This window comes from Colossoma macropomum, unplaced genomic scaffold, assembly GCF_904425465.1.
Source record: "Colossoma macropomum unplaced genomic scaffold, Colossoma_macropomum, whole genome shotgun sequence".
NCBI lineage: Eukaryota > Metazoa > Chordata > Actinopteri > Characiformes > Serrasalmidae > Colossoma > Colossoma macropomum.
This window is the reverse complement of record NW_023494791.1, coordinates 12,235,088-12,252,212: the sequence shown is the minus strand read 5'-3', so window position 1 is coordinate 12,252,212 and position 17,125 is coordinate 12,235,088. Positions and strand designations below refer to the sequence as shown.

Here is a 17,125-nt window from a genome sequence, read left to right as displayed (position 1 = left end):
GAATAATAAAAGAAGAGAAACTAAAGCGTAGTGTTGCACCTTTTCTAGGGGAAACACTGATGTGGCTGACCTTAACGTTGGCTGCACAGCCATGCTCCACGATGAAAACCTGGGCTCCATCTACCGACAATCGCGTCATGGTATACTTCAAGTCTTCAGACGTCCGGCAAGGTCCAGGCATGGCTGCATACTACAAACACATTTTACACAGATAGTTCAAGTTTACATATCAAAGCATATATCATCATCAAAGCAGAGACCACTTTGTCTGGTCCACATACTGTTATTAGGCATGAGATCTTGTCTGTGTGTGAGAAATGTTCTACCTTGGTGTCACACACTCTCCGGTCAACTCCATGCTGACAGGTGACAGAGGGTTTAGGCTGCTCCAACTGGAACTCCCGGGACACTACATGAAACAAAAACGCCTCCCCCCACTCCAGCAGGGAGGCACACTGGAAGAAAAACAAAATCCTTATCATTATTCATCACCAGATGGATTTGCTCTGTTCTACTCTTTTTGGACATCTTAATACACACCTGTGGCACCGTGACTTTGCCAGTAAGAGCCCCGGCCTGGACATCAATGAGCCAGGCATACTCAAGTGTGTCGCTGCCTGCTGGTAACCCTTCAGCTGAGAACATGGCATGCGCTCGCATCTGCAAACCTGATAGGCTCAGATGGCCATCACGCAGCACGCCATCAACAGCAGGTCTCTACACAATTATGAAAGAATTAAGCATTATAAGAATGGAAAGAATGAGCAGAACACAGAAATACATCCACCCCAGTAAGGTTACATCTAGCCCACCTGGTAGTTGTCACTGACAAACACGTGCATAGGAGAGAGGACAAGCTGAAGCAGGGTTTCTCTGTAGCCCTTCTTCATCTCAAAACAAAGCCGTTCCAGATACCCTGTTGGACCTTCTGGACTGTCACTGCTGCAATGCTGTCACACAAAGACATAAATCAAATATGCATTACTGAAAAGAAAACAGTTCCTCAGGGTTCAATTTTAAGGTCACGGTTTATCACAAGAAATAGTGATAGTTTCGCAATCGTGCATGCATTTATTGTACTTACAGTAGGGAGGCGTCCATGGACTTTGTGCAAATTGATGAGTACAGTGATGTCCCAGGGGCGCAGTGAGAGAGGGTGGGGTGTTTCTTTGTGGCTACTTTCCTCTAGTCCCACTCCAGTCCAGCCAGATGAGGAGGAGCATGAGCTCAGCACTGGGCTGGACAGAGACTCTTCAAAGTCTGTGTACATGTCGTCCTCACCAAAGTAATTCTCCTGCATAAACCAACATACTGGTTGTAGCTGTCTTGTTTTAACTTGTGAGACAGTGTGCTTTTTAAAAACTTTACATGCACGTCAAGTTGTTTAGTAAAACCACTTATCTGTATGCTCCACATAGTTCTCTCTGAACCAGCATGAGCTCAGATCAGTGAGTTCAGGTCAGAGAGAGTGCTTGCATACCTTAATGGACACCAGTGCTCTGAGTAGGGGCCCATAAAGGGTGATGTGGGAGTCAGGGCTAAGCTCCATCTCCACATGTAGCCGGTCTGGAGGTAGCAGGCTGGGGTCGGACGGCGCCCGTGGAGGAGGAGGAACAGGGGGTACATGCTCTGGGGGACGCAAAGCTGACAGCATGGACTCTTCCATCTCAGATACTGCAGACAGGTAAGAATTTTTAGATTCTGTTCTACTCAAGTCATTCTCTTGTATGATGTTCAAGGTAAGTTGTACCTCTGTTCACCAATTACTTTACACTAAGCATGTCAACTAGCTACCTTCTGGGTCAAAGTATTACAGAGATTAGCATTTTCCCATGTCTACACTCTAAATTCAGTTCATGAAGGCCTTCTTAGCTGATGAGCTGTATCGGGTGTGTTTGATGAGGCAGTGTGCTGGAGTCTGCAGTGTTTTGGCCTGCAGGGACCAGAGCCTGACACATGCTTTACACAGTGCAAGCTGCACAGCTAGTAATGCTATCTTTAAAAATAAAGAGCACTTATCCCTTCAGTTGATCAGGCCTAAAAATTAAAGTTATAGGAAAATGCTGCATTTAATCATGTCAAGCTGCACAAGACTGCAAAACCGCTCTTGAAAACATTCAGTATGTTTATGATTTAGACCATGTTATGTCAGAGTCCACTTGTGGTGGCCACAGCACTGCAGAGTTCAACCTCATTTAACATTCCTATGCAGCAAAATTAGCCAAGGCCTCCAAGAGCTGATTGACCACATGACTTAGAACAGCAACATTATAAAAACTCACAGGACTGTTTGAGCTGCTGGTCAGATTTCTGAGGATAGATGGGATGCCAGGTGTAGTCTATGATGAGTCCAAAATTCGGAACACTCCAGCAGTCCACCCACCCGGCCCTGGAGAAAAATCCATAAATCCATAAATACTCAGTAACAATGGATGGACAAAGGGAAGAAAGAAAGTAAAGAAAGAAAAAACTGAGTAGAGGGTAACAGAGAGACTTCATACTCAGCATGTGTCATGTTTCTCCAGCGAGCTTTGCTGTTCTTTGGAGGAGCCCCTTGTGGCTCAGCTGACATGCCGTTGTCTGGCGGGGCCTTGCTGTGTTGGTAATCCTTGGCAAGGGTGAGTAGGGGATATCGACTGGGATGGCAGTCAGGCAAACACAGCCGCATATCTGTGTCCTCGGCCTGAGAGACAAACATCATGGATATTCAGGACTAATGCAGCAACAATAAAGAAAAGCAGGTGCAGGAAGAACAAGGACGTTCTCACTAATCAGCAAAGTCTGCTAGCACAAACATTAAGCGAGGGTTTGAATGCCTGTTGTTTATACTCACTCTCAAACGGAAACATGTGTTACAGGTGGCAGGAACAAACTCGTGAAAAGGTAAAGTGAAGTCAATGTTCAGAGTTTCTCCACAGGCAGCAAGATACACTGTATAGATTAAGGGAGAAGGTGAAAAAGATTTATGCAAATTATAGCATAAGAAACATATCTTAAGCTGATGTATTCATTAATCCTTAATGATAAACTCTGAGTACTAATCCTGAAATAACATTGCTCATCACTAGTGGAAGCTTATCTGAGCGTGTTAGTGATTTCTGAGGCTCATAAACTTGAGGTTCATCCATCAGAACAGGTGCATCCTTTACTTAAAATCTCAGCTCATACATCACTATGACAAGCACAATTCTGGTCTCCCTCACCATTCTCCTGCTGTTTGGTGGAACAGTCAATCCAGTTGTGCTGATTGGCGGCCCATATCATCTCAAACTGATGGAAAAGCATTTTGAATGTCCAGGAGTATGGCACAAACGAGTAAATGTCTGGCTCGCTGTCACTGGCCCAGTCTTGGATCAGATCTGCACAAAGTGGCATGAGAGCAGAAATGGGCTGCATTTAAACGGACTATAAAAAGAGAAATACAGAGAGTAAACCCATATTGCACAGGTGCAGGACAAACAGTAAAATGTGTTTACCTGAGAAGAAGTTCTTCTGTGCATAGATGAAGTGGTAAGTGGCTTTGTACACCTCAATCTCACACTGCCAGGACTGTGGCATATTCCACACACGTGGGTAACTTGCTATCACATGGAACTGAAAAGGAGGAGAAAGAGCATTTAACACCCTTACTGTACATACAAACGCAAACACACACATTCTCTTATTGTGAACTCACAGCCAACATCTCAGCCTCCAGCAGGGTCCTATACTGCATGCTGCTGGTGGTGTCCACATGCAGTAACTGACCTTTAACTGTGGGGGAATAACCTGAGATAGATAGATAGCAGATAGATAGGTAGGCATAAAGAATGAGGGGGGTTTGATCAATTTATTCCTACAGAAGTTTTACCATCACTGAAAGCTGTTACTGCAACAACCACTTATTTTTCAATTAGAAAAGATATATGTACCATTTTCTCCTACAGTCATTGGAATGTTGACCTCCAAATAAGACCCTGCACCAACGTTCACATGAATAGCATTCGTCTCCTGTAAAAATAAATAAATAATAAGTTGACTGTGTTCAATCATGAAAAGCACATCGGTTTCAAATAATCAGAGAGACAGTGAAAAAGACAGACAGGCAGATCATACCCTGTTCTTGGTGAACAGAAGATCTATAGTAGCGTCTGCTATGATGTTCATGCGGAGCTCAAAGGCCTGGATTTGTCGGGGCTTTCCTGGCGTAGGAACATCGCTCATTTTCATTGCCTGGTAGTCTGCAGGCAGGAAGAATTTCCACAAACTGTCCCTGTGCAGACATAATCATCAGAATTAGAAACACAACGCAAACTCAGGCAATGCACTAAGCAGGAATTTTCTTGCATGAGCACATCTTTGCTTAAGCGTGTGCGTACCTCTGTCGGTCGGCCCATGGTCCATAATTGAAGTCTGTTCCTTTCCCACACACTATGTCTAAGCCCCAGCATGGAGGCAGATCTTGCAGCTTAGTTCCCTCAGTGCAGGCCTCGGCATCTCCATTCTCCAGCTCCTCAGGAACCAGACCTATAAACAACACACATACAGACAATTCAGATACTTCAGTTAGATCAGCAGCATTCACCTCCACATGCCTCTGTATTATTCTATAATACGTAGAAAATGATTGTGGCGTGCCACTTGTTAACTAAAGTGTACACATTGTACACATGATCATTTCAAACAAGACAACAAAAAATAAATCAATAAATCAATGAATGAATAAAAACCAAACCTGGTTCATCCTGGTAGTAGTAAATATCTACATCATTAGACTGCATGACAACAAAGCCCTCTCCCATGAGTCTAGGTGGCCTGAAAAAAAAGCAAAAACTCAGCAAATTAAATTTACACATAATTATTCTTAAATAATATTAGCCCTTACATTACCTTACCAATTATGTTTCATCAGTAATAATAAACCTCAATTAACCCTAAATACACCACAACTAATTATATTTACACAAAAAGTGTCAGCTTCAATTAACTTTGCCTTCGTTTCATCTCACTTAATTATGGGTAATATCAGGGGGATTGTAAAAGACCAGACAGGTGATAAAAAGAAAGGACAGCTCAGTTCTGTCAACGTAGTGTATTTGTCAGGGCCACTTCTATTATTGAGATGTATATAACTCAGCTGAGTTTGAATCCAACTGCCTAGATGTTTGTGGGAATATCTACCATTTTTTTCCACTGTTAAGAAGATTCCATGCTTGCACACACATGCCCGCATGCGCCTCCACACACCCACACACGTTCCTAAGATGTAGTATTTGTGCAACAAGAGAACGCAACACTCTACCTGAAGCTACGTTCTTCTTACTTGTTAAAGTTCAGATTCTAATCTGACATAACTGTTGAGAAGCTGTGGCCGAGATGAGCTGGGACACTAATCAGTGTTCAAGAAAATTTAAATAAAGTAATTAATTGTTTCCTCGCAGCACTAGCATTGCAAAATAAACTATACTGTAACTGTAAACAAAAGCTAAGGTCTGCTATAGTGCAATGATTCAACCTTCCTCTCCAATCGTTTTTTAAGATTATTTACAGTCATCATCCACACAAAATCTCTTTACTAGTGCAGTTTCTGCTTCTCATGATGCAAGTAATCCCAAACACATTCAATCATCCTGAGGTCTGGACTCTGGCGTGGTTAGTCCACCGTTCTGAGAACACCAGCAGCTTCTTTGTTTATTCTGCAGATTTTCATCATTTTTGTCTATTTCCTTTTCTCGGTAACAGTTTCTTGGCAGCTACACATCCTTTCAGACTCATAGTGTTGAGTTGTCTTCTCTCAGTGGAAGGATGGACAGAAACACCTGTGGATTTTTCAGAACTGAAGAAGCAAGAGTGGAGCTTGATTTTCTCCTCTCTCTTATAGATGAAAGCTTTACTGTTTATCTGATGGGGACAGTTTGGGGGGTCTACAATGGCCTTGCATGGTTATTATGAGTCTTTCTCTATGAAAATTCTCTTTGAATATTTTTTTCCACTTTTCCACATCTCCTACATAACTTCCTCAGAATTTTTTTACTCTTCTAAGAACATTATAGCTCTGTTAAATCACAAATGTTTGATTAACATAATCTTCACCCAACACTATCATCTTTTGTGCCCTAATGGGGAACGTGCAAGCTCACTTCTTAAATATTTAACTGTTGCAAGCATACCTGATTAAAATCATAGAAACAGCTAAAAAACTTCACATGCCCAAGACACAAGAAGCTAAATAGACTGCAACATCATATCTAAAGTTCAAGATTAAAAAAAAGCTATGAAAAAGGGCTTCGCACAAAGTTACACGCACAGATATGAAGAAAGTCTCAGCCTATTTCAACAATCCATCTTGCTTTCTTAAGAGCTGCTTACTACACACACTTCATAAAATCACACGTATACATGTGCATGCACTTTCTGCCTCAAAGCTGTGAGCTTGCAGGAAACCAAATCAAGCAATACACATCATTTCATTTCCTCAGTACAGAGATAAACTGAGGCTGTTTTTTACTTTAAACCTTTAGATATTTCTAACTATCATTTGCTGTGAACAGAGCTGTGCGCCTTTTTTAAACAAACCCTCATAAAGCTGAAACTGTGAAACTTGAAGCAAACAAGAACAAATGTTCTATTAAATTCTCATAGTAATCTAAATTACATATCTCTCACTGGTGACTTTTCTTTTATCATTACCATTTCAGATGTGAATTAGCCTTTCTTCAAATGCAAAACACATTACAAATTCAGAAGACCACATAAGAATAGGATTAACTCTTGCATTAACATTATAAAAACTAGGGATGCACAATGGTATAAGAATCACAGCAGCATCAGCACATACTTGCTTAAAAAACAAAATATCAGCATCAGACAGAGGCTGTGACAAAACTGACTGATATTTTAAAGTGATATGCCCTCCAGAATAGCAACACTGAACTAATGTGGTAAAATACCTGCATTTTATTCATTTTACTGTATTTATAATCCTGTAGAAACAAATCACATTACATTTCACTGTAATGTCAATACTGAAAGATTTTTTCACAATTCATATATTTTAGAAATATGTTTATATACCAGCATTAGCAGATATGTATGCAAAGGTTTGCAAACCCGTGGTCAAATTACATTTGATTTGTTGATTTCTAAGTGAAAATGAGTAAACACATTCTCTACAAAGAACACATTGGGATTTTTCTGTAAATTTTAGTTTTCTGCAAAATTTACTTGCTGCATTTAACATATCGGCAAAAATAAAACATAAAATATTAAAATGTGGCATATATTTTGCACAAGCCGTATTTTTTTCCCCGATATGTTAAATTCAACCAATTAACAGTATTTGTGCATCACAATGTGCAGAAATGTGTTCTGTGTATAATGTGTAATTTGAAGTAAAAGAAAAATCAACAAAACATGTAATTTGACCAGGGTCACATTTTGCATAACACCATACATGACAAATTTCAGATATCAACACTGAACCACAATTCTTACATCGGTGCATCCCTAATAAAAAAACTCAACAATTTTACACTACTGAACCAGCACAGGTGTTCTTTAAGGAAACAACAGTCTCCCTATTTACAGAGTACATGCAGAGCAGTTATTTACAAGTATAACTCACTCATCGTTCTGCAGGCCAAGGTAACGAGGGCTGGGCACCAGCATGACGCGAACATTTTCCAGTGAGCCCTTCACTATGTGCATGAATTGGTCCAGATGGCTGCTGGGAGGCTTGGTGGCATAAGTCAGGAAAGCGTCATCAAAGTTCATGCACAGAGTCTGAGGAAGATGATGATTACCAAACGCTACCCGACCCTGAGAGGGACAGAGTAAGAGAAGAAGAAGGTGTGTGTGTGTGTGTGTGTGTGTGTGTGTATGTGTGAGTATGAGAGAGAGAGAGAGAGAGAGAGAGAGTGATGCACTGTTTTTATTCATTTTTAAAACGATGCGAATATCTTCATTTCATTTTTTCTGGACTCTAAAGCTAAGCCTTCAGTTTGGTTAGGTTGTAGGACCCAGACCACTGTGTATCTTTGAGTAATATGGGCTCCAAATTTGAGGGAAAGGACACAACAGTGCTGCCTTATTGCTGTACTCACTGTGCTGATATTGACTTTTATGACTGGAATGAGAGACCTCCATGATGAAGAGGGGTCCTGGGATTCAGCTTTGATGTGAACACTACAAAAAGCACACAAAAGGGTGAAGCACTGTTGGGGTGAATTGAAAAAAGAAAAAAAAGAAACAAACTAACAAATGGTCATAACAGAATATACAATGATTTTGACTTCAGATAGATAAACACTTTTAATCACATCAACTAAGCATTCATCGTATTTTAGTAAGAAGTTCAAGTTGCTTTAGTATTATGTGCAGAGGAAATTTGCCCATTAGACCATCAAATTAAAACCCTAATCAGTATCTGCAACATTGCTTGCTACCTGTCAAGGGTTTTGTTTTGCTCTTCTCGGCCTTTCTCCTCATCTCGTCGGGGTGAGATAAGCGTGGGCTCCAAGCCAAAGATCTCCTGTAGTCGTGCATACAGATCTGTGCGGTTATATACGTGGAACTCAAAACCATTAACGGTCACATACAGCCGTGTTTCAGCCTTTGGGTCTGCAAATGAATAAGAAAACAAATCACTGACCATAAGAATTTTTTCTAAAAGGGCCATATATGGACACACAAGCATACCACCCAATAGAATAGCATATAAACAAAACGCAGACGTAGAGAAACTTATTCATGAATTTGTTACAGCAGATTTGATTATGTAATGCTCTTCTTTAGGCTTCTTAAGAAAACATTCCATCTTCTACAGCTCAAAATAAAGCAGCACGGATTCTAACAAATCAAAAAACAGAGCTGGCATCACTCCTTTTTTGCAAGAATTGCACTAGCTACCTGTATCTTTCAGGATAGACAGAAGTTCTGCTAATAGTTTTTACGGCTCTAAATGACCTAGCACCCGCTTTCATTACAGAGTGTCTGTCTGTTTATGTTCGAGCACACGATCTTAGATCTGCAGATACTGGCCTTCTGCAAATACCTTCAGTAAAATACAGAAAACGTGAAGAGGCCTCTTTCGGTTATTCTGCTTCTGAACTGTGGAACTTGACTTCTACCTTTCATTAGACAGTCAAGCTCAGTGCACGCTTTTGAGGAACGTTTATTATTATTATTATTATTATTATTATTCATAGTAATAACAACAACAATAATAATAATAATAATAGTAATAATAATAATAATAATAACCTTTATGTAGCACATTTCAAAACAAGTTTACAAAGTGCTTTACAGTGCATAAAAGAACCCAAAAAGAAAAATACAAAATGACATAAGAATAGATATATATAAAAGATATATATATATGAGCACATTTCTGTGTCTGGTATTTACCATGTTGCTTCTGTTTGGGGTTATACATCTTCCACCATCGAAATATAAGGAAGCCATCTTGAATTCTGTGAAAAACATTTGATGGTGTGATTAGTAAAACGTTCATGCTATAATAAACACACACTGTGCACATTATGAGGAACACCATACTAATACTTCTCTTAAAACAGCCTCAACGCTCTGTGGCATGGATTCCTCAAGATGTTGGAAACATGTCTTTGATATTCTGGTCCATTAATTGTCCTTTAATGCTGCTAATTCTATCACATACCAATTGTGTTCTACTGGACTCATATCCAGTGACTGGGAAGGCTACTGAAGAATGTTGAACATGACAATAAGCTCATCAGACCAGTTTGAGATGACTTTTGCTTTGTGACATGGTCCATTTGAAGACGGGTAAATTGTGGCGATGAACAGATACACATGGTCAGCAACAATACTAAAATAGGCTATGGCATTCAAGCAATGATTGGTACTAACAGGCCCCAAATGGGCCAAGAAAACTTTCCCCACACCATTACACCACCTCCACCAGCCTGGACTGTTGACACAAGGTAGGTTGGGTCTATGGATTCATGCTATTGGCACCAAACTCTGACCCTACCATTTGTGTACCTTAGCAGAGATTCATCAGACCATTTTTCTAGTCTTCAACTGTCCAGTTTTTGTGAGCCTGTGCCCACTGCAGCCTCAGCTTTCTGTTCTTGGGTGACAGAAGTGAAATAATGTGGTCATCTGCTTTTGCAGCCCATCCGCCTCACGGTTTGACATGTTCTGTATTCTGGAATGCTTTTCATAATTGTACAGGTTATCTGCATTACCATTGCCTTTCTGTAGGTGTACAGTAGGCCTGGGCAATAGGGCAATGTAATCGATCGTTACTGTCGATGACGGACAAGTAACCCCACCGCGATGTCTAAAAGTTAATAATAAGTTTAGCTTGAGTTAATGGAATCGAAAATAAGTGCCTACGTGATCTGGAACTCCTTTATAACATCCCTGATATTACCATAGAGCAGAGAGCTCTGACAAGGAGAAAAAAGTTCTTTGGATCCCCATCAACAGCTGGTGGTTGATATTATCGATTATCACAATTTCCTAACCAGAAAATATCATTTTTAGATACCGCCCAGGCCTACAGTTCTTCCTAATAAAGTGCTCAATAAAAGTACATTTGCCTATTGACTCATTCAGAATTTCACTGATGTAATGACGGACAACCAGAACATCACAGCATGTTTTAAATAACCTAGACCATCTCAGACATAAAAGCCCAGTCTGTGCCATGAACAAAACCCAAATTAATGGAGCAGAATGGACTGACAGGCTAATACAGAACAGCATGCTCACTAAACATGTCCAACTTGGCAAAGGAAAATAGCTGACGTACAGCTGCGAACAGTGAATGAAAAGGTAAAAAATGTGTCATAGGCAGACATACCTGATTGACATGTCCTCATTGATGTAGTAGACATCTCGGAACATGACCTTCCCAGAGAGCACAGAAAAGGAAAACGAGCCTGCAAGATGATATACAAATACCTCAATAAACACATTAAAGCATGGCTCTCCAGTACATCTATCACACTTTCACACATTCACTGACCAATGTGTATATATCCATTTTTGTAGAGTCTGTTGATAATAAGAGTAAGGACGAGTCCAATGTTCCGAGAGTTGTAGTATGTCAAGTATATGATCCATCCACAGGACAGAATAGTGGCTGAAAAAATACACACGGAAAAAAGTTAAGTTCAGTCTCTTTTTGATTTCCATGTTAAAAAACACAGATGGCATGCTCCATGGAACCTGGAGTCTTTAGGTCTTTATTTAGATGTATTTTGTATGTATTTTGTTATATTATAACAGAAAATATGGATGAGTTAGCAGTAAAGCTGTAAATGCTGTCTTACCCACAAGTAGCCAGACTAAGTTGGAATTGTGTTTGTTGAGGTAATCATCCAAGTCACCGAAACTAGGAACCAAACTGTTGTTGGGCTCCATGGTTAGACCCCACTGCAGGTAGAAGTTAATATAACAATGATCAATAAAAATAACAGGAATAATTTTATTATTGTTGTTGATTCTTTATTGTTATTGTTATTATTATTATTATTAGTAGTAGTAAGCAGGTGCTCAACCTTTTTATATTGGCGGGATATAAAGCGCATTGTTTGTGGTGGGTTACAGCTAAAAAGACAAAGCAAGTAAAGAAAGTAGGTAGGTTTTATTTTTTTTACTTACCAACATTATATTTTGTGACTAATATACTTAAAAAAACAAGAATTTAAATGTTACATACATGTTTTCCTGATTTTTCAAAATAAAAATGATTAGAAAATAAGTTAACACATCATCATCAACATAAAATGTGGTCGGTGCAAAAGTTATAATACATTTAATATTGAATAAAGTTTTTTTCTCAGAAAATAAATAGAAACGAAATTTGCAGAAAATGCCAAACTGAAGTTTGTTCCCTGCAGAGAATGTTTTCACCAAAACATATAATTTGACCAGAGGTGTTCAAACTTTTGCACACACTATACAGTAAAAATTATGCCTCTTCTCTTATTGGGTGAGAGGGAAGGGTTAGGGCAACTTTCTGACAGGCCAAATCAAGTCCTCATGGGCCAACTTTCTGCTCTTTATTGCCCTGTAAAGCAAATATTTAAAAGATGAAATGCATGTATTTAAATTAAATACATTAAATACCTGCAATGCATTACAGAAATAACCAATGTGCAATGTCAGTAATACAATCCCACTGTGGTCATGTGAGTTTGTGAGCCTCTTGACAGGCCTGTTTGTGTAACTTTGGTACACTGCTGGTTTGTTGGTAAACTACTTAGTTGGTGCTATAACGGGTTTTGCGTAATCCCCTCAAATATGACAGAACTATAAAGAGTATGAGAGCAGAGGCTGATTTTAAAGTCCGAAAGGGAATAACAGACATTCCAATTCTAAAGGGAAGCAGCAGAATTCCAGCCAGGGATCACCAGACATACAATCGCAACTGCTCAATCAGTGCAAATTCATTTTATTGCAACAGCCGTTGAACTACTAGACTGAGCTTAGAGCTGAATTCTATGTGAGTACACTATTACACAGTACTGTCAGATCAGACAGATCAAGGCTGAAGCAAAAGCGGCCTCTGCAAACTCAGACATCACTGTGACTGCCATGCCTAGCTGTAGTATAAATATAAAAAGTTATCTTACACAGAAATGCATTAGCAGGTAATGCATATTAAGGGTATAAAATTAGAGTTACATGTGGCCTGAATATTACACAAAGTATCGCATACATGATTACACAAAACTAGCCTGTATGAAAGCCCTGTGTTTGCTGCATAATGAGGAAATCGAGGAGGAAAGTGTTGCTTCAGAAGAATTGCTACAAACATAACTTACTGACACAGGCAATAAAGAAACAGCTTGTATAATATCCATAGAATAGCACAGCAAATAGAATGAGACACTCTGGAGCAGCCACACATGAGCACAAGGTCACCATGTCCCATGCCAAACATCAGCTAGAGGGGTATAAAGCCCCCCAGCATTGAGCTGTGGAGCAGTGGAACTCTGTTCTCTGTGATGATCGAGGTTCATCCAATACCTTTGGGATAAACATCATGTACATGTCTCATTACGACAGCATGCTATGATGTTAATAACATATAAAGGCAACGCTTAATGCTGCAACACATATCGAGGTTTGTGATACTGTCACATAACTGCACTTCAAAAACAATCTGTTTTGATTTTGAGTCAAGGTACCACAGAGGTCAACTGATGGACCCTAGCAGAGCTGGGCAATACAATAATATTTATCATTATCGTAATAAGCTGCATCACAATATGTTTTTGAGCATATTGTGGATATTGTCAGTAGTTAAAAATACTTACCAATAGCATGTTTGATTACAAGGAGAGCGTAACTAGCCCCGTTTAACTGAACATTTCAATGTGTGAAATGTTGAATACAAATAATTGGTATATTTTTATAATGTGGCAACACTTTGTCTGTTATAGCTTATCAGATGTCACAAGCAATAGCTACATTGCATGACATATCGTGCATAATAAACCTTCCTGAAGTATCGCGATGCTACATATTGCTATATCTCCCACCTCTAGAATGCAGTTTATTGTTTCTGAGGTTTTCAGCGCGCTAAGCTGTTGTCAACAACTACAGTGCAAAAGCTTTACGAGGGCGACTTTAGCTACGATAGCTGTCACGTCGATGTAGCTAAATGAAAAACGAGAGAAGAGTCAACAACACCACACCTCTCCGTCCACCCGCCAGCGCTTCCTTTAGACTGTGATTTAAACGTTGCGTCTAACAAAATCATATAAGTTCAGATTCATTGTCGTCGCGACGTGATGTGAGTGTCTGACAGCTCAGCAGATCCAGGCTAGTCAACAAGCTAACTGCTACCGAGCTAACAGCTAACCACAGCCATAACACACAGAGCCACACAGCTAGCTAACAGCTAGCGAAGCCCTGGTTCTGTAGCTGAGGCCTCGCTTTATGAACACGCACTCTGTGTCAGACACTCATGACAAAAACGTATAATAAACAAACTCGCCTTGACTTACAGACTGTGGAACTACATGTCACGTCGCCATAACAGTCCTTAACAGGCGCTTCTCTTGTTTACTCTCTGCTGACGGCACCAACATCTCCAAGCAGAGAGCCTCTCTACCATATATTTACATAGACTCCACTGGGCTTCCTGTTTTTTTTTTCCTATTTTGGTCACGTGTATATTTCAACCAATAGGCCGTTATGTGGATTAGTGTATGAAGAGCCATTCGCTACCGGCAGGGGTCACTTCACAATTCACATTTAATCTCTACTCAGAATACAGAAATTAAGCATCCAAGTTACATTTCGTAAAGGCAGTATTTAGAATACAGTTACTTTTTACATTTTTAACAAAGTAATTTTAGAATACTAAAAATATTAATTAAAAAACAAACAATATTCAGAAGAAACATCAATAGTTGTTTATGAACTATTTTAGAATCAGTGCAACATGCACCAAACATGCTTGTTAGAGAAAACTTCTTTACAAACACTGACAAAAAATTCCTGCTAAAGTAGACAGACAAATTAATGTAATGAGACATTCATTTCAGTGTTACTGAGTTCTGCTAAAGCCTGAGTAGACTGATAAAACTCTATGATGAGCCAGTTATTCATTTCAGTGTTACTGAGTTCTGCTAAAGCCTGAGTAGACTGATGAATCAATGTGATGAGTCAGTTATTAATTTCAGTGTTACTGAGCTCTGCTAAAGCCTGAGTAGACTGATAAAACTCTATGATGAGCCAGTTATTCATTTCAGTGTTACTGAGCTCGGCTAAAGCCTCAGTAGGCTGTTAAATCACTGCGAAGAGCCATTCATTTCAGTGTTAATGAGCTCTTTTGAGAGATGATCAAACTAAAAATCTTCTCAGTAGTAGACATGTTTGTGAGTGATAAGCCTAGCCTTGGTATTGTACTGTAGTCTGGAGATTGTGGTAGCAGCAGTGGACTGAAGCAGGTGGTGAGAGACAAAAATAAGTTGATAATTTTCAGACATTTAAATTATAAGCAAAATTTTTAATGAAATGTATTAACAGAATAATTACATAACTGAAACTGCCAATCAGTAACAATAAAGAAGAGTGTGAAATAAAAAAAAAAAAAAGATTTCTGATACATTCCCAAGATGTATTACAGATGCATTCTAAACATGTTCTGAATACGTTACTTCATAAATTGTAATGGAATATGTAACTGAATACATTTTCAACAGTTCATTCAGTATTCAGCCATCACTACTTTTTCAAAGTATTTTGCCGAACTCTGCCAATAGATCAAGTGGATTGCAAAATATACTTACAAGTCATGCAATCAATAAGGTTGGAATTTGTATGTATCTGCAATACGGCTACAAGCTCAAATAAATTTTATTAAGACATATTTATTGCACACACGTGGTTAGATATAGGGTGTGTTCAAACAGTTTGATTAAATCAAAGATCGTCTATAGGGTAAACCTGATCCTGAAACCTTAATCTACTTAATCACCAAATTCTGAGTAGGGAAATCACAAAACTGAGCTGGACACATCTGACTAAACATTTTTATCATGCATACAGTGTTCAGGCAAACAAAGCATTTTTGTTACATTCTATATAAAAGTCTTTAATCAGGCCATACGAAGCGACACTTGATAGTAAAAGGTATTCACAGCACACTCTTCTTATTAACCGGTCTTCTAGCATAACTTAAAGGGTCCTAACCCTAGATCATGAAAAAATACCAAAATAGCAACAAAAGCAGCCTGGAAAATTCTAATGGATAAAACAGCCATGTACAAAGAAATATTACAATCTTTGGAAGATAAAACCTCAAACATTAGAGGTGGACCTCTGAGTAATTAAAAAAAAAAAAAACACACAAACACACACAATGCAAGAAGACTGTAGGATACAGGCCAAGCCAGAGTCTGCTGTAGGTAGCTTGAATTTAAACCAAGGCTGTAAGACCTTGGCCAAGGTTTAGTGTGTTCCCTGACAGGACAAATTAATTTACAAGTCTACTGAGTATAACTGGCCATGTTAATAATCCTGGAGAACCCTAAAGCTGTTTGTGACATTTGTTTAAGCTTAGTAATATGCACGCTGAACATGCAAACAAATAAACAGAAAAAAGTAAAATAAGGTTCTCTCCTTTACAGACCAAAAAAGGATTCAGTAAAGAAAACCACACTTTAGTTTAAGAAACGTTTAAGAAACCCTCTGAAGTATTATACTCCTCATGGTCCAGCCCCACTGCTGCATAGGGTCCCTTTGGGCCTGGAACAGCCACCACCATGGTCGCTAGGTTGACGTTACCAGAGAAGTGCCTGACTATTTAGCGTGTCCGGTAGGGAAACTGGCACGGAGGTTATTAAGGAGGCAGTGTTGCTGACTACACTGATTGCAGTGGCTAGCAGAGTGGGCATCCACAAAGGGCCTTTTTATGGAAAAAAAAATGGACCTGGCAAAGCTCCAGTACCCCAAAAGTCCTACAAAAATCACAACTTCTTGCATGTCCACAATGGTCTAGCCTCAACTAACAGAAGTTTGTTTTCACTTGTTCCCCCTTGTGGACAATTTTGTTATACATGAGTGAGTGAGAATGTCTGAGAGTGAGGTGAGTCAGGCCAGGTCCATGTGGTGCTTCCCATCTAAACATACAGCATGGCAACGGAAACCTGCTGCACAGTGTGTATTGGTGGTGCGTCAGCTGGGTAGGTGGAGGCTGTTGCTTGTGGCCTGGCCACACAAAGGTACATGTGACATGAACATGCACAGTTGTTTCCTTGATCAATCACTGCAATCTTGTCAGCATACAAGTATGTTGCAGTCTTGCCAGAGTTGTTGTTAGTTGTATTGTCTGAAATAGCCTATCATATACTGCTTGTGCACTGATGTCCAAAAGTAGCAAGTAATAAGCAGTATGCCACCAACATGAATTTATCCAGTACACCAGAGATACTAGGATGGTGTACTCAACACAGAAAAGCGTATAGCAACCATTACTAAACAGGCTCAGCCCCTTGTCTCTGTGGCTGTTAAAGTAAAATGTAGGAAATGGGACTAAGTTGGCCAAAACATCACATAAAAAAAAAAAACACACACACACACACACACACACACACACACACACCACACGTCAAATTTTAAAACACTTCTTTCAAGCAGC

The 17,125-nt window shown here is 39.5% G+C and overlaps 1 protein-coding gene across 1 annotated transcript in view; it reads right to left on the bottom strand.

Annotated features, from left to right (window-relative positions):
• The window catches only part of kiaa1109 (KIAA1109 ortholog), a 53,452-nt gene extending 39,336 nt beyond the window's left edge, over positions 1 to 14,116 (bottom strand). Inside the window, 25 exon segments of the mRNA XM_036573915.1 lie at positions 71 to 190; positions 327 to 455; positions 541 to 717; positions 813 to 950; positions 1,085 to 1,294; positions 1,481 to 1,674; positions 2,283 to 2,389; positions 2,502 to 2,683; positions 2,834 to 2,931; positions 3,204 to 3,359; positions 3,477 to 3,594; positions 3,677 to 3,768; positions 3,912 to 3,990; positions 4,096 to 4,252; positions 4,359 to 4,506; positions 4,715 to 4,794; positions 7,604 to 7,797; positions 8,082 to 8,163; positions 8,424 to 8,598; positions 9,385 to 9,449; positions 10,829 to 10,907; positions 10,994 to 11,110; positions 11,301 to 11,403; positions 11,529 to 11,577; positions 13,986 to 14,116. Of these exon segments, the coding sequence (XP_036429808.1) occupies positions 71 to 190; positions 327 to 455; positions 541 to 717; positions 813 to 950; positions 1,085 to 1,294; positions 1,481 to 1,674; positions 2,283 to 2,389; positions 2,502 to 2,683; positions 2,834 to 2,931; positions 3,204 to 3,359; positions 3,477 to 3,594; positions 3,677 to 3,768; positions 3,912 to 3,990; positions 4,096 to 4,252; positions 4,359 to 4,506; positions 4,715 to 4,794; positions 7,604 to 7,797; positions 8,082 to 8,163; positions 8,424 to 8,598; positions 9,385 to 9,449; positions 10,829 to 10,907; positions 10,994 to 11,110; positions 11,301 to 11,403; positions 11,529 to 11,558 (3,030 nt within the window). The 5' untranslated portion in view covers positions 11,559 to 11,577; positions 13,986 to 14,116.
• Between the last annotated feature and the right edge of the window lie 3,009 nt (positions 14,117 to 17,125).